Genomic DNA, 26,474 nt, shown 5'->3' with positions numbered 1-26,474 from the left:
GTGTTCGGTGGGAGACGGCCCAACTGCTCCACCTGGCGGTCGTTCCTCGCCCCCGAACCCGGCACTACAACACCATGTCGGTTTCCAATACTGATGTCACCTTCAAACAAAATTATTTTTAACACAAGTTGAAGTTGGAAGTAAAATAACCGTTCTCATCATGGGAAAAAAAGAAAGCTCCGTGTCGGAATACTTTGAAAAGTTACCTTGTGTCAATGATGTGTACGTCACATATGAATACATAATGGGGATTGGACCATTGCGTATTTTTGGAACTTGCGTAAAAGAAATTGGTTGCTTAATTTATTTTTATTTCAATAATATTGATATACCGTTATATTGTTTTGGATTTGGAAGCCTTTTGCACACAGACAGTCAGCAGCCCCCGCAGTTCAGTTATTTCGATAAGTATGTGTTTGTAGTTAGGGTCCCGTCCCCTTTGTCTAACGGGAATTTCATGTGTGCGCTGCGGGTTTCTTTTATAGTCAGGTTTTTTACATCTTCAAATCAACCCTTCACTACTTCGCACCATCGACGCCATTGCCCACGTGTGCTCGACCACGGACGTGAGCGGAGGTTTCCTCACCTCAGAGCTCTGACTCCATCCAGGAAAGGAGGGGGTTCCCCCCTGTCCAATCAGGAAGCTCATCACCTCAGGGCCGACTCCGCCTCAGCCAGATGGAGTGTTCGGCCCGACCAATGAGGGGAGGCCACTGATCGCCCGACAACCCCTTGTCCAACGAGGAAGCTCATCACCTCAGGACCGACTCCGCCTTAGCCGGATGGAGTGTTCGGCCCGACCAATGAGGGGAGGCCACTGATCGCCCGACAACCCCTTGTCCAATGAGGAAGCTCATCACCTCAGGGCCGACTCCGCCTCAGCCAGATGGACTGTTCGACCCGACCAATGAGGGGAGGCCACTGATCGCCCGACAACCCCTTGTCCAATGAGGAAGCTCATCACCTCAGGGCCGACTCCGCCTTAGCCGGATGGAGTGTTCGGCCCGACCAATGAGGGGAGGCCACTGATTGCCCGACAACCCCTTGTCCAATGAGGAAGCTCATCACCTCAGGGCCGACTCCGCCTTAGCCGGATGGAGTGTTCGGCCTGACCAATGAGGGGAGGCCACTGATCGCCCGACAACCCCTTGTCCAATGAGGAGGCAAGTGGCCAGAGAAGAGGAAGAGTAGAGTGGTCGTCAGGAGTGGAGTGCAGGAGTCATCGTGGCGATTGGCTTGGTCTTGGTCGTGGTTCAAGCGGTCTTGGTCGTGGTTCGAATGATCTTGGTCTTGGTGGTCGCGCGGTCGGTTGAGTGAGAATCGTTCGTGTCTGGGCTCGTCGCCATTGCTCCTGTTTCGTCCATGTTGGGCACCGTATCCTCCTCGCCGAGTCTATATTCTTGGCTGCTCGCCATCCAAGCCCCTACGGACCATGGGTCCCACACATGCAGTCGCGGGCCGAACCACACCAACAAGCCCTGGTCCCCAGCTCGCCTTTCCCTACTGGGCTGAGGGGCCGAATAAAGACCCACGGGGTCCATTTCTTTCGTGGGTGTGTGTGTTTGTGTGGCGCCAGTCTGTTAAGTAGAATTGTATAAGTGTTTTCTTTTCATTGTACATTGCATATAATTCGTGATTAAGTCTGCCCTGTGTCTCCGTCCCTTATAAATAAACCCTCTTGTTAAATGTTCCAGTTCATTGCCTGTCGTTTCTACCATTGACCCAGCACGGTGCGGGCTTGAGAAATAGTGAGGCCGTCGGTGCCGTAAGTTGTCATTGGGTCTGACGGACTTTGGTAATTCCGCTCGGTTACACCGGACCGAGGTCGCTCGAGCTACCCGGTTCGACAGAGTCCGTTGAGGGTGTGGTTTTCCCCGGTAGTTAGACGACGTGGGTACTTGGGTATATTGAAATTAGGCAATTAACCCAACCCCACGCCGTCGAAATATTGGCGACCACGGTCCGCGAAGGAACCCATGACATTTCGGACTTATCCGAGAGTCACGACCTAAATTCCGGGGCGTTCGGTGGAGACGACCCTACTGCTCCCCACAGTGGTCGTTTATCGCCACCGAACCCCGGCCCACAACAATATACCAGTCTGACCCCACTGGAATATCGGTATCGAAAAAAATCGATATCGACGGAATCTCCCATTTGCTTTCTGTTCCGAAACTACACACACAATTTCAATGAAACTTGAACAAAACCTTCATCTCCCAGGATTTACTAAAGTTTGTACACGATATAAAAAGGCAGGGTCTAAGGGGGTCTACGGGTGTGGGGTGGGAAGGGTGTTCTGATGATGTATTTTCAGATGCTTTCCAGTTAGTTTTGTTTCATTGTCTTTGCAGATAAAGAAATGAAAATCGTTTCTTTTACCAACTCTGCCCAGTTTGATGAAGAAGGTCATTTCAATCAGAAAACGCCTTCTTGTCAGGACAATTACAAATCGAGCAGCGTCTCTTTCATCAACCACAAAAGTTGTTAAAAGGTGATCAAGCACATCCGAGGAAACGACAAACTCTTCAAGTGTTCCGTGTGTAACGAGACGTTTACCACTTCATCAAATTTACATCAACATACAATATTGCATACTGGGGAGAAACGCTTCAAATGTCCCGTATGTAACAAGGCTTTTACTATTTCATCAAATTTCCATCGTCATCAAAATATACATATCGGGGCAAAGCCCGACAAGTGTTCTGTGTGTAACAAGGCATTTGGTGATTCATCAACTTAACATAAACATAAACGAGTACATTCCGGGGATAAACCCTTCAAGTGTTCTGTGTGTAACAAGGCATTTGGTGATTCATCAGCTTTACATAACCATGAACGAATATATATGGGGTGTAAACCCTACATGTGTTCTGTTTGTAACAAGGCGTTTAATCAATCATCAAATTTATATAAACATGAACAAATACATTCCGGGGATAAACCCTTCAAGTGTTCTGTGTGTAACAAGGCATTTGGTGATTCATCAGATTTACATAACCATGAACGAATATATATGGGGTGTAAACCCTACATGTGTTCTGTTTGTAACAAGGCGTTTAATCAATCATCAAATTTATATAAACATGAACAAATACATTCCGGGGATAAACCCCACAAGTGTTCTGTTTGTGACAAGGCATTTGTTTCTTTATTAACTTTATCTCGTCATCAAAAAATACACACGAAGATACAACAGAGGTGTGAACACCGTGTGATCAGGGAAATGACCAAATACCCGGATCTGGAAAATGAAGTCGAAATAACCTCGAAGTTTAAGAGTGTCGACATTGTGTCAGTGATAGCTGCGGCAACTGGAGTGATGAAGAAGAACCTCTGTTAGATCTTCAAAAATATCCCTGGGAATGAATATTACTACAAACTAACTACAGTTGGAGACTGCCTGGGGTTCAGTGACGATCCTGAAAATATCCATCGGAACAAAACTCTGAGAACAAGAAAACTTCACAACTTGATCGAACAAACATGACCCTTTTATCAAAATGGAGGTGGATACACACACACACTCACAAACGCGCACACACACACACACACACACACACACACACACACACACACACACACACACACACACACACACACACACACACACACACAACCACATGAATACTCAAACAATCACACAAATACACTCAAACACACACAATCATTCCAACACACAATCACGTTATTCATCTTTTTTACACATACATAAACATACACACACACACACACACACATTGCCTTTTATACGTATAGATTGTAAACTTGAACTGGAATCCTATTTTGTTTCTCAAACTCTGGGATATCTTTAATCCCATATCTGTGTTTGTTCTTCCTCTTGTTGGAAGTTCTTCACATCACTTTTCAGGGTTTATTCTTTGCACATCCTTATGATCAGGTGTACCACTGTGAACCATTAAATTGTTTGTTTTTCCCAATCGTTTCAGATCGTTTCAGAACAAATCGCCTTCATCTTTGATAACTTTCCCATTATTTATTTTACCAAGTTACACCATTCATACACAGGTGCATCCTTGGAGATGAGTTGCAGCAACATACTGTAGTTGCGAAGGAGAAAATGCTCTCACATCGAGGGAAAAACTCAAGGAACCTCTTGAATACAGGGGGCTGTGTTTATTTATGTAAAAAACACATTGACAAACAAAAAAAGAACAATCAGAGATTGCAGACCCTCGGCAGGACTTGTTTTTTGGGGTGTTAGTGTAATTTTATGTCGTGTATTTTGTGTGACGTTTGTGTACTGGAGTGTAACATAATGAATAAGACATCATTAGAACTACCACTTTATAACTGCTGGCAGTGATGACCGGGTTCCAAGAAGTCCCGCTTTGATGCAACCCCACTTTCATTGGACACCTGACCCTGACCCATGAAGTGTTTTTTTTTATTATATTGAATTTAGAATGGGATTAAAATAAATTCAATTCAAATGAAAGAACAAACAGATACAGTCCTGCACTGGAGTAATCAGAAGGAACTCACACAAGCAAAAATAAAAGATGAAGTCATCAGAAGGAACCTGGATATGATTCGCATTTCAGCTGTTACTCCTCCACCCTCAAACCCGTCCAGGAACAGCCAAGTGAGGCTGATTAAACATAAAATAAAAAACCCTTATCAAAATAATTAATAATTCTGGCTGCCAGACCATACATCCAATCAAGTTGAAATTTAAAACATGTATTCCCCATCACTACTAGAATTTAAAACATGCATTCCCCATCACTACTAGAATTTAAAACGTGTATTTCCCATCACTACGAGAATTTAAACCATGTATTCCCCATCACTCAGAGAATTTAAAACATGTATTCCCCATCACTACTAGAATTTAAAACATGTATTCCTCATCACGACTAGAATTTAAAACATGTATTCCCCATCACTACTAGAATTTAAAACATGTATTCCCCATCACTACTAGAATTTAAAACATGTATTCCCCATCACTACTAGAATTTAAAACATGTATTCCCCATCACTACGAGAATTTAAAACATGTATTCCCCATCACTACTAGAATTTAAAACATGTATTCCCCATCACTACTAGAATTTAAAACATGTATTCCCCATCACTACTAGAATTTAAAACATGTATTCCCCATCACGACTAGAATTTAAAACGTAATCCCCATCACTCCTATTTATGTGAAGTTTTCTCTTGATCTGTCCAGCCATTCTGGAGAAGAAGGTTTTTATATTGTTGCAGGGTCGGATGAGAAGACCACGAGATGGAGGAAGCGACGTTGATTCCCACCAGACTCCCCGGAATTGTTGGCCGTCTCTCACGGATAATTCCGTGACGTGGCGGGTCGCTTAACCCACGGTGGACGCCAATAACTCAAATGCGTGACCTGGGGTCCTCCCGTCTAGAATCGGGTTACCTAATTAAGCACGCGGTTTAACCACCGGGGAACCACGCCCTTGGTACACCTTGTCCGAACCGGACCACTCTACCGGATCAGATCACCTTTCCGGATCGGATGCAGCCGAGCGGCACTGCCAAGGACGTTCCAGCTAAAGTAGGAACGGATCGTTGGGAATAAAGACCTGGCTAAACTGAGATTCGAACCATGCTGGACCAATGAGAGAAAGACAAAGGCGAGCTGGGAACATTTCAAATGATGATTATTTATTTACAGCAAGCGAGAAAAGCATGCGGCACAACATAGGTTTATTGGGTATGTAACGCAGGGAAAGAAGAGAGGGGTGTGGGGTGTGACAATAAAACAAGCAACTTACTGAAGCAAATACAGTGCAGACTTGACGCGAGATTATTAACAGTAACAACAATAAGGATCTTCGACAGGCTTACTTGACAGACAGGCGCCAGCACACTCAGACACACACAGAAAAATAAACCTAAATGTGAAGGACTTTCGCAGCCAGGGAGGGAGGGGAGTTGAGGTAATAGCTTTCGGTACCTGGGCGTTTAAGGGGAGGGATGCTCCATGGTGTGGTACCCGACAATTGTCGCGTTGTTGTGGCCACAGCCGCATGTGTGGAGATCGTGTTCTGAAGGAGGAGCTTGAGGGGAGAAGGGCGGAGTCCAGAATGCGAGGGTGGAGCAGTAGGCGGGACCAGGCAGGAGGCGAGATGTGGGCGGAGTCAACAAGCAGGAACACTCCACGTGAAGAACACCCACACCGAACACAACGCTTCTCAATTCCACACTTACACGGAGGATTCTCCGTGTTTATCGAGCCCGGAGCTCGTGGGAGGGGCCATGCCGAATCCAATGTCATCGCCCGAGTCGGGCGTTCCGACTGGCCCCGACCCCCCACGTGGCCCGCCAGCCTGGGCTGGGCTTCGGGCAGACGCCGGCACAGCCCGCCCACATGGGTGCCAAAGCGTACATGACTCGCCGCACATATCTGGTTTTGGGTAGACGTTGATGCACGGCTATGGTTGACGAGACGAGGGGCAAGCAGGCAGAGGGTACCCTGGGTTGTGCTGCACGCTGTGGTAGACGAGACAAGGGGCAAGCAGGCAGAGGGTACCCTGGGTTGTGCTGCAAGCTGTGGTAGATGAGACAAGGGGCAAGCAGGCAGATTAACCTCAGAAATGAAATGGAGGGAAGAAAAAGAGTGGGGATGAAATAAAAGGGGAAAATGATTTAATAACCGAACTATTATACCATCGCAACGCACTCCCTTGTCTTCCCACGAAACAAAAGGAAGGGGTCTATCGACACGTATATTAATGGCACAACTGTTTCGGGACATCTATCTGTTGCATGCATGCGGTTCCGAGAACCGCAACACTACCCCCTCCGTTTTGCCAGACTCGACCTGAGCCGTTAACGTTCGTGTGGCATGCAGGTGTAGGTTCCCCCAGTACAGCTTACCTCTGGATCCCCAGTGCGACATTTTGAATACATGTCCCAAAAATAAATAACCTCGTGCGTTGCATAACGAAACTAACAGACTCATTCGGACAACTGAGCTACATTGCCGGAAATAAACAAACAAACATGTGGATTAGAACGATATACAGTTCTCATATTGACATTACCCATGGCCCAGGACCTGTGACTTTCGGAGAGAACAATAAAGGCAACATGCGGGGATGAGTGCAGCAGCAGGAATCGATGATCAGGCGTCTTCAGGGCCCTCAATGGTCCTTTGTTTGTTGGTTTTATTTATTTTTCCTGTTCCTGGTTGCTGGAGGCAACTCACCCTTTCACGGCAGGCCACACGCCGTCTCACAGTCCATTTGAACTGGCCTTTATACAACAAGGACATGGATGTCCAATTTCGTATACAATTTCGTGGCTGGGCAGCGTGGCTCCACTGGCAGGTCTACCCACCTGCCGAACTCGATCTTCGGCACCCCCGGGTCGCTGAGGCTGTCTGCGAGCCTACCTACTCCTTATGAATGTGGGGAATGCCCTTCCTGGCATTTCCGTGTCGATGCTCACATGGCATTTTGGCGCTCTGGGTCCCTTTCCCGTGGGTACCCGTGCCCATTACACTAACTCGGTCGCTTCGTCCCTTGGCCGACTCTGGCCGACTACTTCGGTGCCAGGCGTGCCCTCCACTAATTGCGCATATTTCCTCAGCCACGCTCCCAGCCGGTCAATAGTCTCGTGCACCCGACAAAAAGGTTTCGTAAATTCGTTTCCTAAAAAGCTTTCATCAAATACACCTGGTCCCAAATGCCACATTCGGACCTGAAAATTTTAATCTTGTTCAAAGAATTTTAAATGTTACCACCTCCTGATTCTGTCAGTTACGTGAGAATGACCCAAAAATAACTCCGTTATGGAGGGAAGATTGTCGATAAATACAAAAACAGAAAATAAAGAACGTTGATTCGTATCGAGGGAATAATCATCGACGAACTCGGACTCGTTTTTCACTTTCACAACACAATCTAAAACACAAACAATCCGTTAAAACGAAACGTTCAATGTTTGAACTTATTTTAAATCATGGACACGTGATGTGGCGGGAACCAATCAGACACCGCGATCTCGCGGTTCGCATTTTCCCCAAACAGCTCGCGCTCTTCACTCGGTTACCACAGCGTACCGTCCTTCACACGACACGACGTGCGGTCCAACATGACCTGAGATCTCAGAGAGAACACCCCGGGATCCACGAGCGGCTCCGATGGAGGATACGTGGTCGGTCCGGGAGGTTCTCCGGAAAACCGCGGGTCCATGGTCGGTTCACCCGAGGACAAGGGGGTCCAGACCCGGTACGTGACGTTCACTCCGTACCGAGAACTTGTGTTTCCCGTGCTGATCCATGCTGTGTACTAACACAGGAACTCATTGATTGAGTGAATGTCACGATGTCTGGAGCGGAACCGTAATTGAATTGAGAATGGAAATCCCATCCATGACACGTTACCCTCCCTCTTGACTTGAACATGTGATGTATGACATCATTATATACATCATCACTTCATTCATCATTCGATTCCTCTTTAATCTCGTTTACAACAAATCAGATGAAGATTTACTTGTGATGATGGGCCTCTGCACCGGCACACAATGGCCTGTTCTTGAGGACTGCAGTGGCATATTTAACGTCCTCGAGGAATCACTGGATGAGAAGACAAGAGACTTCCCTTTGCTTTCAGAGGAAGGTATGCTCACTGATGCAACACCTTCCCTGTGCATCACCAGGTTGGGAGTTTATAGCTCGTCCTGTACCAACCTTATTTAAGGCCAAATTATGTTCAATATTATATTTAAAGATGTGAAGGGTGAACTGAGTTACCACTAAACCAGGAGGCTGTTTGTAGAGTTGGTGAGAGTTTACGAGGAAACTAATTAATTCTGCTCGATGGATGGAAGTCACAAGTTCAAGGTCGAGGTTTGACCCAAAATCATTTTTCCCGAAATTTTGACCTGAAGCTGTGACGTTGACCTTTGACCCGCTGTAAGAACTGTTATGAAACCATTGTCACGGGAAAGGTGTGTTTGTAGCGACTCTGTTTATCTGTTAAGGTAAAATATCATAAAGGTATACCTGGTGTTTGTTTCATCGTTAAGGTGGTGGGCTTGGTTGACTTGGTCCTGAGTTCAAATCCCACTTGGCTGTTGAATTAATGCCAGGTGGGGTTGACTCAGCTTGTCATCCTTCTGAGGTTGGCAAAGTGATACCAGCTTGCTGGGATGATTGAGCCGTTTGAGTATCCTGTGTTAGAGTGGTCACCTGTCCAGAATGTGTCCAATAACCCAGGTGACTGCTGTCGCAGCACTGATGCTCCCTCTGTACAGAGTGTGGTCTTCATGGATCGATCATAAAGGACACTTTTAACAACATTACCCATCACTGAGGGTCAGGGACTTGAACTCTCATGAGCACCGAACTAATTAAATAATTTATAGCCTATCATTACCTCTTTTAATTGAGGAAAGTGTGAAATGTAAAATATAAAGCTTAATTCGTGTTTTTTACTTGTTTACCAGCAAATACTTCCTGTCGCTTCGCTGATGGGAATATTCAAGGGAAGAGGGAGAGGAGGTCGGGAGAGGAAGGAGTTGACGAGGGAAAGGAGGGATGGGAAGGATGGAGGAGAGGAGGGAGATGAGAGGGGATGGAGGTGAGAGGGGAAGAGGGAGAAAGAGGGAATAAAAGGACAGAGGAGGAAGAGTGGTGGGAGAGACACGGATAGGGTGAGTCGAGAGAGGGTGAGGAGAGAGACCAAAAGTGGTAAGGGAGAGGGATAGGGATGAGAGAGAGAGAGAGAGAGAGAGAGAAAGAGAGAGAGAGAGAGAGAGAGAGAGAGAGAGAGAGAGAGAGAGAGAGAGAGAGAGAGAGAGAGAGAGAGAGAGAGAGAAAGAGAGAGATGGATAGGGGTGGGATAGAGAGGGATAGGGGCTGGAGAGGGAGAAGGGAGAGGAGGAGGGGAGAGGAGGGGATCCAGGCAGATGTGACGCCGAGTTTAACACCCATGTGGGACACAACACACACATTTATGAATCACCCTGCCTGTGAAACACCGGGATGACAGTTTATAGCTGGGTCGGGATTCAAACCCAGGCGAGACAGCTGAGAGCGATCATGCGTACCTCTTGGCTATCCTGCCGTGATCTGGTAATACATTGCTGTTGAGGGAGGGGAAGGCGGCACAAGGGGATAGGAAAGCAGCATGAGGGGGAGGGGCATCGTGAGGGGGGGAAGGCAGCTTGATTGGAGCAGAAGGCAGTACGAGGGAAGGGGAATGTTTCATTTCACTCATTTCAAGCGGAGGTTCAAACCAAAGTAAACAACAATGAACTTTTCAGCGAAGTGGAGGTGATTTTTGCTCACGCCAGATGGAGATGGAAGCAGCAAGGATGGTTCATGAAGATGATGTCAGTTGACTTCCAAGCAGAGGGAAGATGACCCTGGGAAAATGATGGAGTGAATGGAGCAGAATGTTTGAAAGGACAACGTGCTGCCATTTGATTAAACCGTCAGGGAAGCAACGGGTACTTGTACTGGTGGAATACTTAAAGGTCAATTATTATTCCGCCTCCCGGAGGGAGGGAGCAGGATATTGTAATCGTCCGGTTTGTTTGTTGGGTCGTCGATCTTGTCGAAAAAACAAATGTCAAAAACAATTTTTTTTGATTTTTTTTTTTTTCGACCCTTATTATTATCAGTATTGCCGTCGATATGTTTGTCTGTTGGATTCGCTGGAGTACCCTTTTTGTCGGGTTTTCCGTCTGTTGCATTCGTTAGAGTACCTTTATTTTCGGGTTTTCCGTCTGTTCGGTGGTCGCGAGAATACCCTTATTGCCGGGTTTTCCGTCTGTTGGATTCGCTAGATATCCCTTATTGTCGGGTTTTCCGTCTGTTCGGTGGTCGCGAGAATACCCTTATTGTCGGGTTTTCCGTCTGTTCGGTGGTCGCCAGAGTACCCTTATTTTCGGGTTTTCCGTCTGTTGGTTAGTCGCGAGAGTACCCTTATTGTCGGGTTTTCCGTCTGTTGGTTAGTCGCGAGAGTACCCTTATTGTCGGGTTTTCCGTGTGTGTGTGTGTGTGTGTGTGTGTGTGTGTGTGTGTGTGTGTGTGTGTGTTTGTGTGTGCGTGTCTGCAACGCGAGGTTCCACAGCACAAACCAGCAAACCGATTTCGATGAACCTTGGCGCACAGGTGCCATATGGGCTGGGAGTGTGCGCGTTTGATTTTCGTTGTGACGCAACCACCCGTTGCTATGCAGCGGCCGAAAAACCGCGTTCACTATTTTCAATACTTGTCCTACAGTTTTGAATGTGGAGAAACGAGACTTCGGAATCAAACAGTTCGAGATATTTAGAAAATTTTACTCGAGCCGATTTTTGATTTAGGTTTTTTTTTTTCGAAATGGTAGTCCTTCAAAAATAGGGTGTCCATTTACCGTCATTTTTTATGAGGAGTGCGAGTTGGCAAAATACGCAATAGGAAAAATCTTGCCAGACAGAGGAACAATTGTATGTGAACCAATACGTCTTGCCAATGAATCTTCGTCGGTGGATCGGTCAGAATGAAAAGCATCGTATCCAATGCTTCGATCCTCGCGGATCCCTCGTCGCCGACCGGCTTGTCTGTTGGCTGCTGTTAGAGCAGCCTTATTCTGGACATTTCCATCTGTCTGTCTGTCCGCGAAACTTTGGTCAAGCCAAGGGACTAAACCACTCAACCGATTCCAATGTAATTTGGTGGGTAGGACCAATATTTCTGGGAATCGTGTGCTTTCGAAAATGGGACCCCGGGCCCAAGCAACGGCAGAGCAACGGCCCTTTAGAGTGGTCAAAAATCGAAAAGAATAAAAAAAATCGAAAAATCGAAGCCTAGAGTTCTGTGCGCATTCTATCTCGCTCCCTTCATGCCAATTTGCAGCCCTAACAAAAAATATTTGTCGGAGGAGATCGGTTTTGGGCGAGTACATGTCGAACATTTCAGAAACGGTTAATTGCATATATCTCTAAGAGAAAGAGTGTGAATTTGATGAAACTTGTGTGACATGTGAACAATGTGCCTCGCATGTACACAAAAATGAATGGTTGCTATGCACACCATCCGTTGCTTAGCAACAGCTAAAATACTTTATCGCACAAAAAAATCAATACCTCCGAAACTGGACCTCCGAGGGACCTGCTTTTTTGTGCCCAAGGAGAATGTCTTGCAGCATCATCTACAAAAATAAAATCTTTAGCGAATAGATAAATGGAATTACCAGGGCTGCCATTTGTTAGAGTCTCTTTGGAAACATGCCTGGAATTTCACAAGGCGGGTTTCTGGGCGCAAAGGAAGAGGGCTGTGATAATCATATTTATTGTGCTAAATTGATTGATAGCATGTACATGAATATCGGCTAGTCGCGTCGGCCAGCTTTTCATCGAGAGCGAGCAGCCATGTCGCCGAACGGCTTGTCTGTGTTGGGGAGTCGATCTCGTCGAAAAAAAAAAATTCAAAAATTTTTTTTTGAAATTTGTTCTCTCCTTATTAGCAGTATTTCCGTCCATATTGAGAAGTCGATCGAGTCGAAATATATATATATATATATATATATATATATATATATATGTATATATATATATATATATATATATATATATATATATATATATATATATATATATTTTGAGATTTGTTCTCCCTTGTCAGTATTTAAAATGGTGATTTCAGTTAATACAATGGCGATATCGATGAAACTTGGTTGGTAGGTTTATACCATGACCTGGTTGTGTGCAAATGAGAACCGTTGCTCTGGGCATCACCGTTGCCTAGCAACGGGACTTTTAAATTTTTGAAAAATCATAAAAAATTATTTTTTCGAAAATCAAAAATCGTGCCAAGAGCGACTGTGGGCAGTACATTCAGCCATATTGTCAAATTATCCTATTAAAATCAGCCATCAGCCGGATCCTATTAAAACTGTCGTAGAAGGTTGAGTTTGAATGAACCCTGGTCAAAAACAATTAAAAAACGAAGTTCATTTTTTCTCAGAGACTATGAGTCAGATTTCCATGAAACTGGCATGGTAGGTTCATGGTATGTCCTAGTGATGTGTGAGAAAGAATTGTTGCTATGGACCCCTCCGTTGCCTAGCAACGGCCGAAAAACCTCTAAATGTGGGGGAATTTTAACGAAAAAACAATCTGCAGCATTAACCCTTGAAGCGAGAATCATGAATTTTCTTGTGCTTAATCCTCAGGTCATTCCCCATCGAACGGGCCCATCGCATCAGGTTCTATTGGGTAGGCGACTACCCATGTCCGCCTACCGGCTTGTTTGTCTGTTGGGTCGTCGATCCAGTCGAAAAAAAAATATTTTTGAAATTTCTTCTCCCCTTATTATCACTTTTTCCGTCGATATGTTTGTCTCTCTGTTCGGTCCAGTGCTCCGTTAATACAATGGCTATTTCAATGAAACTTGGTTGGTAGGTTCATACCATGACCAAGTTGTGTGCAAATGAGAGCCGTTGCTATGGACCCATCTGTTGCCAAGCAACGGGACTTTGAATTTTTTGAAATTTTTCGATTTCAATGAAACTTGGTTGGTAGGTTCATACCATGACCAAGTTGTGTGCAAATGAGAACCGTTGCTATGAACCCATCCGTTGCCTCGCAACGGGACTTTGAAACGTTTTGAAATTTTTGAAAAATCATAAAAAATTTATTTTTTCGAAAATCAAAAATCTGGCCACGAGCGACTGTGGGTAGTACATTCAGCCATATTGTCAAAAATTTCCAGCCGGATCCTATGAAAACTGTCGGAGAAGATAGACTTTGAATGAACCCTGGTCGAAAACAATAAAAAACGAAGTTCATTATATCTCAGAGACGATGAGTCAGATATACATGAAACTGGTATGGAAGGTTCACGGTATGTCCAAGTTATGTGTGAGAAAGAACCGTTGCAATGGACCCCTCCGTTGCGTAGCAACGGCCGGAAACCCATGTCCACCTACCGGCTTGTCTGTCTGTCTGTCTGTCCCGAGCATAGCTCCGTGGGTTTTGATCCGATCCTGATAAAATTTTGGTGGGAGGTACATATCATGATCCAGTTGTGTTTCGTGAGAATGGGCGTGGTGCGCCCATTATGGGCGGAGCCACGCCCAAAAAACGTGTTATTAGCGGGTAGCCAATTTCAATTTGCATCTTCTCCGAGGGGGTTTGTTGAATCTGGCAGTGGTTTCGGTATTTGGTCAGCCGAATGGCACCTGCATAGCCCCACGGAGGTCGATTTTTCATTTTCGTCCCAAGGTCAAGGTCACAAGGTCACGAACTTAGAAAATTGCGAATTTTGTCATAAAAATCCATCTTCTCCAAGGGGTTTGTCGAATTGGCAGGGGTTTCGGAATTTGGTTAGCCCAATGGCACCTGCATAGCCCCACAGAGCTCGATATTTCATTTTTCTCCCAAGGTCAAGGTCACAAGGTCACGAACTTAAAAAATTGCGAATTTTGACATAAAAATCATACGACCGCCCAAACTTTGAGAGCGAGGATGACAATATTTTTTTGCATAATCTTGAGATCATTCCCCACCGAAAGTCTTGAAACCATTTTGCTCTGTCTCGAACACCTTGCCCGTGGCGCCCCCTTCAAGTTTGTTTTTACGCCAATTTCATCAAAGTATGGATAATCCGAGGAGTGCGAAATGCCATATAGCCTATATAACGTTATATTGTTCCTGGAATGTTCAAGAGGAAGTTTTGCATCAAAGGTCATAATCCTTGACCTTTGACCTTTAAAGTTCACAAAGGTCAAATTTTCAAAGTTGTGGGAATAGAACCAGGTTTTCGACCTTCTTCAACGAACTAACTCCATTAAGCTATAGCACGTATCCTGTTTCCTTATTTTAATGTCCACAACATTGTTTTGTGACCATTGAAGGTTATGCAAAAGTAAAATATTGAAAGTTGTTGAACGAAACCGGGTTTTCTGCATTTTGCCGCGAATAACCCGTCACTCGTACCACATCATGTTGATCATTTTTATCACTTGGTCAAAAATTATCACATTGTCTCATCCTTGACTTCTGAAGCAATCTACATCGTCAAATACCGCTCGTAAACCATCGTCGTCTTCAGACTTGTTATTTATTATCTTTATCTTTCCAGCTATCATTTCCAGATTGAGTTTGTTTTCAACACCCAAGCTCTCGAGGTCTTTGTCTCCAATTTTGTGTTTGTTTTTTTACATTTTGAATTCTCTTTTTCAGTTTTGGGTTTGTCTTTCCTTTCCTGAACTGATGTATTTGTCCAATGTGATCAATGTGTCTGTTTGCGTTTGTGTCTGTCTGTCTATGTGTCCACGCCTTCATATTTTCACTTTTAAAATTGATTTCTCTGTTTCCGCTTGTCCGATCGATGCAAAATTTTAAGCATCGGAGGAACTCCCGATGGAGAATGTTTTTATTGTTAACATTGTCGTCATGTGTGACATGGTATGGCAGCCATATTGAATTAAAGGGAAAAATGGAATATCATTTTCTGAAACCACTCAACGAAAATAATTGAAACTTTGCACATGTTATCAACTCCCCATGGGGTATATAGTGTGATAATGATGATATCATCAGTGTAGTGTAATTCCAGCCATGATTGGTTTAATTGAAATCCTTCTCTGAAAAATCTGAAACTTCCTTTATCTGACCTTTGACCAGACGTGAGTGAATAATTACATTTTTGACGTTCATAACCCATTCTAAGAAACAATGTGATATAATAGGGTGCATGGATGTGGGCCATGATAGTCGTGCGCCATAATAGTGGGTGTTGTTAATTATGTTAATTATGTTAATTATGGTAAGTGTTGAGTTAATAATGGTAATTTTGTTCATGATGAATGTGCAAGGTGAGACTATGTGCTCTCGGAGTGCTGTTCAACTTTTAAAAGTGATTTATTGATGTTTTTGCTCCATTGTTAATTTGCAGAGAAAAAAATTGAAAAGTCTTCAAGTATCAACTGTTCCTCGTCATTAGACAGAGAAGTTTCTTTCGATCATCACCTGACAGAGACTTTCTGTCAGGATGTTGACAAGTTTCGGGGTGTGTCTACAAACAACAACAACAACTGCGACAGGTTTATCAAAGTCTTGCAACAGGAGAGCCAAAGAAGTGAGAAGACAAACAATTTTGCTGTTTCCAACAAAGACTTCACCTCCTCATCATGTTTAAAAGGATGTGTTGAAATATGCGCAGGTGAGACGTCATACAGGTGCACTGTGTGTCAGAAGGGATTTGCTTCTTGTTCATATCTGTTGACACATCAAACGTTGCACACCGGTGAGAAATCCTACAAGTGTTCACAATGCAGGAAGGCTTTTTGTTCTTCATCAAATTTATATCGTCATCAAAAAATACATGCGGGGTGTAAACCCTTCAAGTGTTCTGTGTGTAACAAGGCGTTTCATCAATCATCAAATTTATATAAACATGAACTAATACATTCCGGGGATAAACCCTACAAGTGTCCTGTGTGCTCGAAGGCCTTTTATTCGTCATCAGGTTTAAATTATCATCAAAATACACATTCTGGGTTTAAACCCTACAAGTGTTCTGTGTGTAACAAGGCGTTTAATCAATCATCAAGTTTACATAACCATGAACGAATACATTCCGGGGATAAACCATACAAGTGTTCTATGTGCTCGAAGGCCTTTTATTCGTCATCAGGTTTAAATTATCATCAAAATACACATTCTGGGTTTAAACCCCACAAGTGTTCTGTTTGCAACAAAACATTTTTTTCTTCATCAACTTTACATAACCATGAACGAATACATACGGGGTGTAAACCCTACACGTGTTCTGTTTGTAACAAGGCGTTTAATCAATCATCAAGTTTACATAACCATGAACGAATACATTCCGGTGATAAACCCTTCAAGTGTTCTGTTTGAAACAAGGCGTTTAATAAATCATCAAGTTCACATAACCATGAACGAATACATTCCGGGAATAAACCCTACAAGTGTTCTGTTTGTGATTAGGCGTTTTCGCAATCATCAACTTTATCTCGTCATCAAAAAATACACACTAAGATACAACAGAGGTGTGAATCCCGTGTTGTCAGGGAAATGACCAAATACCGGGATCTGGAAAATGAAGTCAAAATAACCTGGAAGTTGAAGAGTGTTCACATTGTGTCAGTGATACCTGTGGCAACTGGAGTGATGATGAAGAACCTCTGTTAGATCTTCCAAAATATCCCTGGGAATGAATATTACCACAAAATAACTAGAGTTAGAGACTGTCTGGGGTTCAGTGACGATCCTGAAAATAACCATCGGAACAAAACTCTGAGAACAAGAAAACTTCACAACTTGCTCGAACAAGCATGACCCTTTCCCAAAATGGAGGTGGATACACACACACACAACCACATGAATACACTCAAACAATCACACAAATACACTCAAACACACACAATCATACCAACACACAATCACGTTATACATCTTTTTTACACATACATAAACATACACACCTTTTATACCTTTTATACGTATAGATTTTAAACTTGAACTGGAATCCTATTTTGTTTCTCAAACTTTGGGATATCTTAAATCCCATATCTGTGTTTGTTCTTCCTCTTGTCGGGAGTTCTTCACATCACCTGTCAGGGTTTATTCTTTGCACGTCCTTATGATCAGGTGTACAGGTGTGAATCATTAAATTGTTTGTTTTTCCCAATCGTTTCAGCCCTCATCTTTGATAACTTTCCCATTATTTATTTTACCAAGTTACACTACTCGCACACAGGTGCATCCTTGGAGATGAGTTTCAGCAACATACTGCAGTTGCGAAGGAGAAAATGCTCTCACATCGAGGGAAAAACTGAAGGAACCTCGTGAATACAGGGGGCTGTGTTTATTTATATAAAAAAACATTGATAAACAAGAAAAAGAGCAATCAGAGATTGCAGACCCTCGCCAGAACTTGTCTTGTTTGGTGTTGGTGAACTTTTATGTGGTGTATTTTGTGTGACGTTTGTGTGCTGGTGTGTTACATAATGAAGAAGAGACATAATTAGAACTGCCACTTTATAACTGCTGACAGTGTTGACCGGGTTCCAGGAAGTCCCGCTTTGATGCAACCCCACTTTGATCGGACCCCTGACCCTGACCCATGAAGTGCTTTTTTGTTAATTATTAAATTAAATTGAGAATGGGATGAAAATAAATTCAAATCAAATGGAAGACCAAATAGATACAGTCCTGCATTGGAGTAATCATAAGGAACTCACACAAGCAAAAATAAAAGATGAAGTCATCAGTAGAAATCTGGATATGATTCGCATTTCAGCTGTTACTCCTCCACCCTCAAACCCGTTCAGGAACAGCCAAGTGAGGCTGATTAACATAAAATAAAAAACCCCATATCAAAAAAATTAATAATTCTGGCTGCTGGACCATACATCCAATCAAGTTGAAATTTAAAACATGTATTCCCCATCACTACTTGAATTTAAAACATGTATTCCCCATCACTACTAGAAATTAAAACATGTATTCCCCATCACGACTAGAATTTAAAACATGTATTCCCCGTCACTACTAGAATTTAAAACATGTATTCCCCATCACGACTAGAATTTAAAACATGTATTCCTCATCACGACTAGAATTTAAAACATGTATTCCCCATCACCACTAGAATTTAAAACATGTATTCCCCATCACTACTAGAATTTAAAATATGTATTCCCCATCACGACTAGAATTTAAAACATGTATTCCCCATCACTACTAGAATTTAAAACGTGTATTCCCCATGAAGTTTTATGTCGACATTCAGCGCTTCCAGAGAAAACATTATTTAATATTCTTTAAATCCAATATGGCTGCTAAACCATGTGACATGAATTATTCCTTAACCTGGTGCACACATGCTTGGGGAACATTTTGGTGAAGTTTTCTCTTGATCTGTCCAGCCATTCTGGAGAAGAAGGTTTTATATTGTTGCGGGGTCGGATGAGAAGACCACTTGGTGGGGGAAGCTACGTCGATTCCCACCAGACTCCCTGGAATTGGAGGTCGTCGCTCACGGATAATTCCGTGACGCGGCGGGTCGCTGAACCCACCGTGGACGCTAATAACTCAATCGTGTGACCTCGGGTCCTCCCGTCTAGAATCAGGTTACCTAATTAACCATGCGGTTTAACCACCGGGAAACCACACCCTCAGTACGCCTTGTCCGAACCGGATCACTCCACCGCAGTGTTTACCAAACTTTTTTGAGCGTGACCCAAATCCAGGTGTGGTGAAAATCTCGCGACCCAAGCTTCAATCAGCGTCTTTTTCCACGAAACATAATATTGTTGCGGTTGAGGAAATTCGCAAACCACCATTCGGGTCCCGTAGGTGAGATGTCTCTGTGGGTGCATGTGTGGTGAGCCCCAAACCCGTTGTTTGGAGGGAGTAAATGTGATTCATTCGGGCTGCGACCCTTTAAGATAGCCGTTTTTCTGTTCTATCTTTATTTTGAAACAACCACGTCTCAACCGTCATCACACAACAACCACCAACCACAATGCCGCTTCACAACAACAACAACGCCAACAGCCACGACCTTTACCTTCACAACTCGCTCCCGCAAACATCGTATCATCACCATTCCAAACGTCACCATGGCCATGGACATCACTTTAAACCCTCCACCACCTTCGCCTCTCCTTCTGCGGCCATTCCCGCACCGCTTGTGGGCACCGAGCGTCAGGCTGTCCGGGCCTCGTGCGGGACGCGCGCCGAGCCGCGGGTGCAAATAGCGGCCTTTCCGAGGAGAAGTCGGATCAGGAATGATACACGCCCACTTCTGATCCGTCCAATCAGCAAGCGCGGGGCGGTTTGGCCCCGCCTACAGGCGCGTCGGATTAGAATCGATATATGCAAATTCGAGGATCAGGGGAGACTCACGCCCCTTTTTCTCCGTCCAATGGGCGAGCGTGGCTCCACCCCCGAGCTCGTTCTGATCCAGAAATTTGCATATGGGTTCTCCTGCCAGACTATAAAGTGCCGAGCGCGGGGCGAATTTAGTCAGTTTTGAGTTGGAGAGAAGGTTGGAGGCAGTGAGTTGGAGTCAGGAAGGTCGAGGCAGTCAAGTCGGGTCTGGAGAGGAGCGGTCTGTGGAGCCGTGAGTCAAGTCGGGTCTGGAGAGTGGCAATCTGTCGGGGTTCGGAGTCTGTTGGGGAGCTGCAGAGAGGGGAAGCCTGGAGCCTGGAGCGCGGTCGAGGTGATTTGCTGCAGTCGGCTGAGGAGAATTGGGGAGGGAGACCGAAGGGTTCGGGTCCGAGGCAAGGAAGACGGCGGTCGGCGACGAGGTCGCAGTGGAGTCGCTCGTCGCAGGACCCAAGCAAGCCAGCTATCCACCATCCCCAGAGCATCAACAATTCCCCCCTTTTCCCCCCCGCGCTGAGATAGTGCGAAAAGGGGGCCCCGTTCCCACCCCACTCCAAGCAGTGCCAACGAAACCCGCGAAGGAGCGCGGAGTCGGGGCACCGCCGCCACATTTGCGGCTCATCACAAGACACGGGTAGGATCCACCCGGTCTCGCAGCCCACAGGCCCAGGTCTGCCCCCTTGTCTTTGAGGGTGGCCCTTTTCTTTTGCTTTTGAGTAAATGTGTTGTCGGCGCCGTCTGTAAAGTAAAACTGTGTAAGTGTTGCCGTGTGCTTGCGTAGTCGGTAGTAGATCTGCATTGTTGTGTTTCTTTTGTAACATCTGCTTTTGGTGCATAATTGTAATTGTATATGTGTGCTTTCCGTGTGCCGCGGAATAAATGTGCCTCATGTTGAACTGTTTTCCCGTTTCGCTTCGTCTTTTCTTTAATTGAATCTCCATCTTGCTTCACGTAAAGGGTTGGTAGTGGGCTTAATACGCCCGATAATTAATCGGAACCGTCGAGGTCGACGATAACACCGCCGGTTATCTCGATAGTACGGAACGGGTCGCTTAAGTGGCCCGTGTCCGGAGTCGACCTGCGGCGAGGTGCGATCGCCCGGTCTACCCTCCGTGTGGGTACTTAGGTCGGTCGAATTTGGCGAACAACCCTATCCCACGCGGGGGGCCGATTGGCACGATCGTGGTGAGTCCGAAAGGCCCAGCCGTGACTAGTTCCCGGCGTTAGTCCGAGATGGTCACGACAGAATTGTCCGTCCAGTGGGCGACGTGCCGCGATTCGAGTTACGTGGCCGTTCGAACGCCGGCGGGCGCGAATTCGCAACAATATCAGAATAAAATCAGACAACCAGCGCTAATACATACTATATTAGTGTGAGAGGTGTAATTGCAGCTTCGTCTGCATGATGTCTTCGATGCGGGGCTCGATCTTGCTGAGCGCAATGCGCATGTCGTGGCCGGGGTCGAGGCGATTTCGCGCATTGGTTTTGATGACCGTCAGCGCCGAAAAGCCTTGCTCACACAGATACGTGGTCGCAAACGGGAGCAGAACATTCATGACTTCAGCGCCGATTATGGGCTTTTCTTTCTTGACCGCAGTCCAGAACTCTCCAAGTGACGCTTTGTCGGAGAGTTGTCGATGGAACTCGTCGTGATGCAGCTTGATGAACTCTTCCTGCAGTCCATGGGCATCCTCAGACAGGTCGTCAACTTTAGCCTGGAACAGACTCCTGATCCAGTGCTGGGACGCCAGATCTCTGTCCGGGATGTAGCGATCGAACTCGGTGATCAGGTTCTCCAAATGGTTCACCAGGATGGGCTTGATCGCATCGAGCGCTGCAATATCGTCGTCCTCCCACTCCTCCAAGTACTCGTTCAATGACGGAAACACCGCTGTTCTTCCGCGCTCCAGTTTCCCCTTCCAGAGCAGCAGCTTTTCCTTGAAGGTCGACAGTTTCTCGGAGAGCGTGATGATGTTTTGATCCCTGCCTTGCATGGATGTGTTCAGTTCGTTCACTGAGGCGAAGACGTCGTTAAGGTCGCAGACTTTGAGCATCCAGGGCTTCTCGTGGAACCGGATGCCATGGTGATGGTTCTTCTCGTTGAGGAATATCTGCAGCTCTATATCCAGCGAAAGGTCGACGATGCGGCTGCGAATCGTGTTGTCGGACAGCGAGATGGACTGCATTTTCTTGGGCGCGTCGTCGCGGCAGACGAGTCTGGCCATGTCCATGGCTGCGGGCTTGACGAGCTGTTCGCCGATCGTGTGCGGCTTCATCTTCCTTGCGATGCGCTGCGCGACGAGGAAGGATGCCTGCTCCTGCCTGCTCCAGCGTCGCTTGCTTGGCGGCCAAAAGCGCTGCATTCATCACCGGCTAAAACCGGCTCTGCTTCAGAGCCGCTTCTCGGCGCTCGAAAAACTCACGATCCTTGTTGACGTGCTCCGCGTGCTTCGTCGCCAGATGCCTCTTCAGTTTGTTTTCCTTCAGCGATTCGTTGGACAGCACTTCGAAGCACAACACTCATTGTGGCTTCACAGAACCACGATCACTGATAGAAGTGAAGCCCACATCCAAAAATGCTTGATTGTAGGAACGCTTTGCCATCCTGCAAAACGAAAGAGGCGACTAGATCAGTCAGTGGAGTCAGTGTCAAGGCTAACTGACACAAAACACGCAACGCAATGTGGAGCAGAAAACTGCGCTGCGCAGTCCAGCGAGCAAGGCAGATCATACAAAACAGCGTCTCGACTTGTCGGTCAGCCAATGTGAAGTGACCGGACTGAGTTCGTCACCTCACGAAATTACTTCGGTTGCAGAGAGAGCGAGTAATTGGAAAGGCGAGCTGGCGAAATGATTGGCCTGCAGTTAACCGTTTTGGGCGGGTGCAAAGTCCTGAACGGCAAGAGTAGGTAGAAACGGAAGTGTAGCTGCACCTCGGGCTGAATTATCGAGTGGAACGGTACCAAACGGCATTGTCCTACGATGTGGCGTTTGCACAATTGCCTTTTACCCGCTTGATTTAGAAAAAATATTTTTTTTGCCGTGGTCCTCGCGACCCATTTTTGGACCCTTTGCAACCCACGTTTGGGTCGCGACCCATAGTTTTGAAAACACAAATCTACCGGATCGGATCACCTTTCCGGATCGGATGCAGCCGAGCGGCACTGCCAAGGACGTACCGGAAAAAGTAGGAACGGATCGTTGGGAATAAAGACCCGGCTAAACTGAGATTCGAACCATGCTGGACCAATGAGAGAGAAGACAAAGGCGAGCTGGGAATATTTCTAATGATGATTATTTATTTCCAGCATGCGAGAAAAGCATGTGGTACAACAAGGGTTCATTGGGTATGTAAAGCAGGGAAAGAGGAGAGGGGTGTGGGGTGTGACAATAATCAAGCAACTTACTAAAGCAGACACAGTGCAGACTTGACGCGAGATTATTAACAGCAACAACAATAAGGATCTTCGACAGGCTTACTTGACAGACAGGCGCCAGCACACTCAGACACACACAGAAAAAGAAACCCAAATGTGAAGGACTTTTGCAGCCAGGGATGGAGGGGAGTTGATGTAATAGTTTTCGGTACATGGGCGTTTCGGGGGAGGGATACTCCATGGTGCGGTACCCGACAATTGTCGCGTTGCTCTGGCCACAGCCGCACGTGTGGAGATCGTGTTCCGAAGGAGGAGCTTGAGTGGAGAAGGGCGGAGTCCAGAATGCGAGGGTGGAGCAGTAGGCGGGAGCAGGCAGGAGGCGATTCGTCGAGGCGAGATGTGGGCGGAGTCAAGTAGCAGGAACACTCCACATGAAGAACACCCAAACCGAACAAAATACTTCTCAATTCCACACTTACACGGAGGATTTCTCCGTGTTTTATCGAGCCCGGAGCTCGTGGCAAATCCAATGTCATCGCCCGAATTGGGCGTTCTGACTGGCTCCGACCCCCCACGTGGCCCGCCAGCCTGGGCCGGGCTTCGGGCAGACGCCGGCACAGCCCGCCCACCTGGGTGCCAAAGCGTACGTGACTCGCTGCACATGTCTGGTTTTGGGTAGACGTTGATGCACGGCTGTGGTAGACAAGACGAGGGGCAAGCAGGCAGAGGGTACCTTCGGTTTGCTGCACGCTGTGGTAGACGAGACGAGGGGCAAGCAGGCAGATTTACCTCAGAAATGAAATGGAGGGAAGAAAAAGAGTGGGGATGAAATAAAAGGGGAAAATGATTTAATAACCCAACTATTATACCATCGCAACGCACTCCCTTGTCTTCCCCACGAAACAAAAGGAAGGGGTCTATAGACAAGTATATTAATGGCATAACTGTCTCGGGACAGTTGTATGCATGCGGTTCCGGTAACCGCAACACTACCCCCCTTCCTTTTGCCAGACTCGACCCGAGTCGTTAACATTCGTGTGGCATGCAGGTGTAGGTTCCCCCAGAACATTTTACATCCGGATCCCTGAGTGCGACATTTTGAATACATGTCCCAAAAATAAATAACCGAGTGCGTTGCGTAACTAAACGAACAGACTCATTCGGACAACTTAGCTACATTGCCGGAACTAAACAAACAAACAGGTGGATTAGAACGATATACATTTCTCATATTTACATTACCCAAGGCCCAGGAACTGTGAATTAAGGAGAGAACAATAAAGGCAACATTCGGGGATGAGTTCAGCAGCAGGAATTGATGATCAGGCGTCTTCAGGGCCCTCAATGGTCCTTTGTTTGTTGGTTTTATTTATTTTTACTGTTCCTGGTTGCTGGAGAAAACTCACCCTTTCACGGCAGGCCACACGCCGTCTCACAGTCCATTTGAACTGGCCTTTATACAACAAGGAGATAGATGTCCATGCTGCGCAAATGCAGTCACCGGTAACGCGGCTGCCTGCAGGGCAATCCTTGCAAATACTGTCACAAAGATGGTCCTGGCGCACATGGTAAAGGTGAGTGACATGGCAAGGCAAATTAAGGTATGGCAAATGGAGTCGAGGCAAAGGCAGATAAAGGCTTGGCAAATGCAGACCAGGTAAGATGCGATACAACAACAGGTTGGCACATGAAGCTGCCCAGCCTCGGTGTGGTCTCAGGAGGTTGTGGAGGGAGTGTGGTGGCGTTGGCCGGTCCGAAGACGGTCTCGGTCCTTCCCTACAGTCTCCCCAACCTATTGCCTATGCCTGTCCTTGTCCATACCCACCCCCATTCGGTTGTCACAAAAAACTAAATTTTGACTTTTTTTTTGTTTAAAAAAAATTTATGTGTGTCCCAAACCCCCTTATCGTTTTTGTTCGACTAACCTGTCCAAACTGTCTATTCCCAATCCCTAAGATCCCTTTTGAAAGTATTGAGGAAGAGACAAGTGAATCTGTCTCGAGCCCAATGCAGCCTCAGAATAGCTCCCACAGGTTTCAACATTTTCAAGATGAGTCCAGCGGCCTACGAACAGCGAAGGGATGGATGGTGCGAAGGGGGTACACGTTTCTTATATATCCGAGCATTTATTAAACGTAAATCTATCCGCTGGGCTTTTCAACACGCCTGTCTCTTTAAACTATTGGTTCCAGCAACCACGATTCCCGTCGCCTGTGTTGGTGTTGGTTATTCATTTGGGCCTGGCCCGCAAATTTTCTCCCATGCTCTTGTACAATTTCGTGGCTGGGAAGCGTGGCTCCACTGGCACGTCTACCTACTTGCCGAACTCGATCTTCGGCACTCCCGGGTCGTTGAGGCTGTCTCCGAGCCGAGCTACTCCTTATGAACGTGGGGAATGCCCTTCGTGGCATTTCCCCGTCGATGCCCACATGGCATTTTGGTGCTCCGGGTCCCTTTCCCGTGGGTATCCGTGCTCATTACACTAACTCGGTCGCTTAGACCCATGGCCAACTCTGGCCGACTACTTCGCTGCCCGGGGTGCCCTCTACTCATTGCGCATATTTCATCAGCCACGCTCCCAGTTGGTCAATACTCTCGTGCACCCTACAAAAAGGTTTCGTGCCTTCGTTCAACACCAACAACCAAACGACATCCTTTTGGTTAATTTAACTCATCGACTAACTATTATTACACGAACCCTGGGTTCCCTTGGGTGGGATTCAATCCTCCCCCCAATCATTCGTTTGCACCATGCATTCCACATTCACTCCATTCACACTCGGGCCCGCTGACCCACGTTCACTCATCATGTTTCTTTCTTGTATTTTTTTTTTCACACCACACTGACGCTCTACGAATTACATTCCCTCAACTAGCTCGTGTTCCCCGTCATCCCTTATTCTAATGCACGTTCAATTTAATTATACGTAGCTAATCTACGTCCCCACCACACGTTCAATGTCGTCCATGTCTCCAATGCATTCTAAATTCTATACTAAATTTCTCCCAACTGATGTTTCCGGGCCCCATGGAGGACTGCTCATGCCCCCATGAGGCCGGTGTATCTAACGCTAAACCCTTCCCATAACTAATGCTCCTTTGCCCCTGCGCGAGGATGTTCGCGACATCCAAGCCGCGCATCATGCACTCGTGGCAAGGCTCGACGAGCTTTGCGTCTCCAGGGCGGCAGTTTACAGTCCATTCGTCCCTTTCGTTTGGCCGGAACATGAGGGCGTAAT

At 46.1% G+C, this 26,474-nt stretch overlaps 2 protein-coding genes and 1 pseudogene across 2 annotated transcripts; 2 read left to right on the top strand and 1 right to left on the bottom strand.

The window, feature by feature from the left end:
- Positions 1-2,491: 2,491 nt before the first annotated feature.
- On the top strand, positions 2,492-3,343 carry LOC147007879 (uncharacterized; annotated as a pseudogene).
- Positions 3,344-8,031: 4,688 nt separating this feature from the next.
- On the top strand, positions 8,032-17,653 carry LOC147007878 (uncharacterized). The gene is made up of 3 exons (XM_085866094.1): positions 8,032-8,228; positions 8,484-8,621; positions 15,893-17,653. The coding sequence occupies exons 1-3, from the start codon at positions 8,141-8,143 to the stop codon at positions 16,858-16,860; spliced, it is 1,194 nt and encodes a 397-aa protein (XP_085722220.1). The 5' UTR covers positions 8,032-8,140; the 3' UTR covers positions 16,861-17,653.
- A 3,572-nt stretch (positions 17,654-21,225) lies between these two features.
- Positions 21,226-22,089, bottom strand: LOC147007877 (protein FAM200A-like). The gene has a single exon (XM_085866223.1). The coding sequence runs from the start codon at positions 22,087-22,089 to the stop codon at positions 21,226-21,228; it is 864 nt and encodes a 287-aa protein (XP_085722349.1).
- Between the last annotated feature and the right edge of the window lie 4,385 nt (positions 22,090-26,474).

The sequence above is a fragment of the Eptatretus burgeri genome, chromosome 23 (genome assembly GCF_056783735.1).
Source record: "Eptatretus burgeri isolate ZD-2024b chromosome 23, Ebu_testis_v1, whole genome shotgun sequence".
Taxonomy (NCBI): Eukaryota; Metazoa; Chordata; class Myxini; order Myxiniformes; family Myxinidae; genus Eptatretus; species Eptatretus burgeri.
This window is presented reverse-complemented; position numbering and strand designations above follow the sequence as displayed.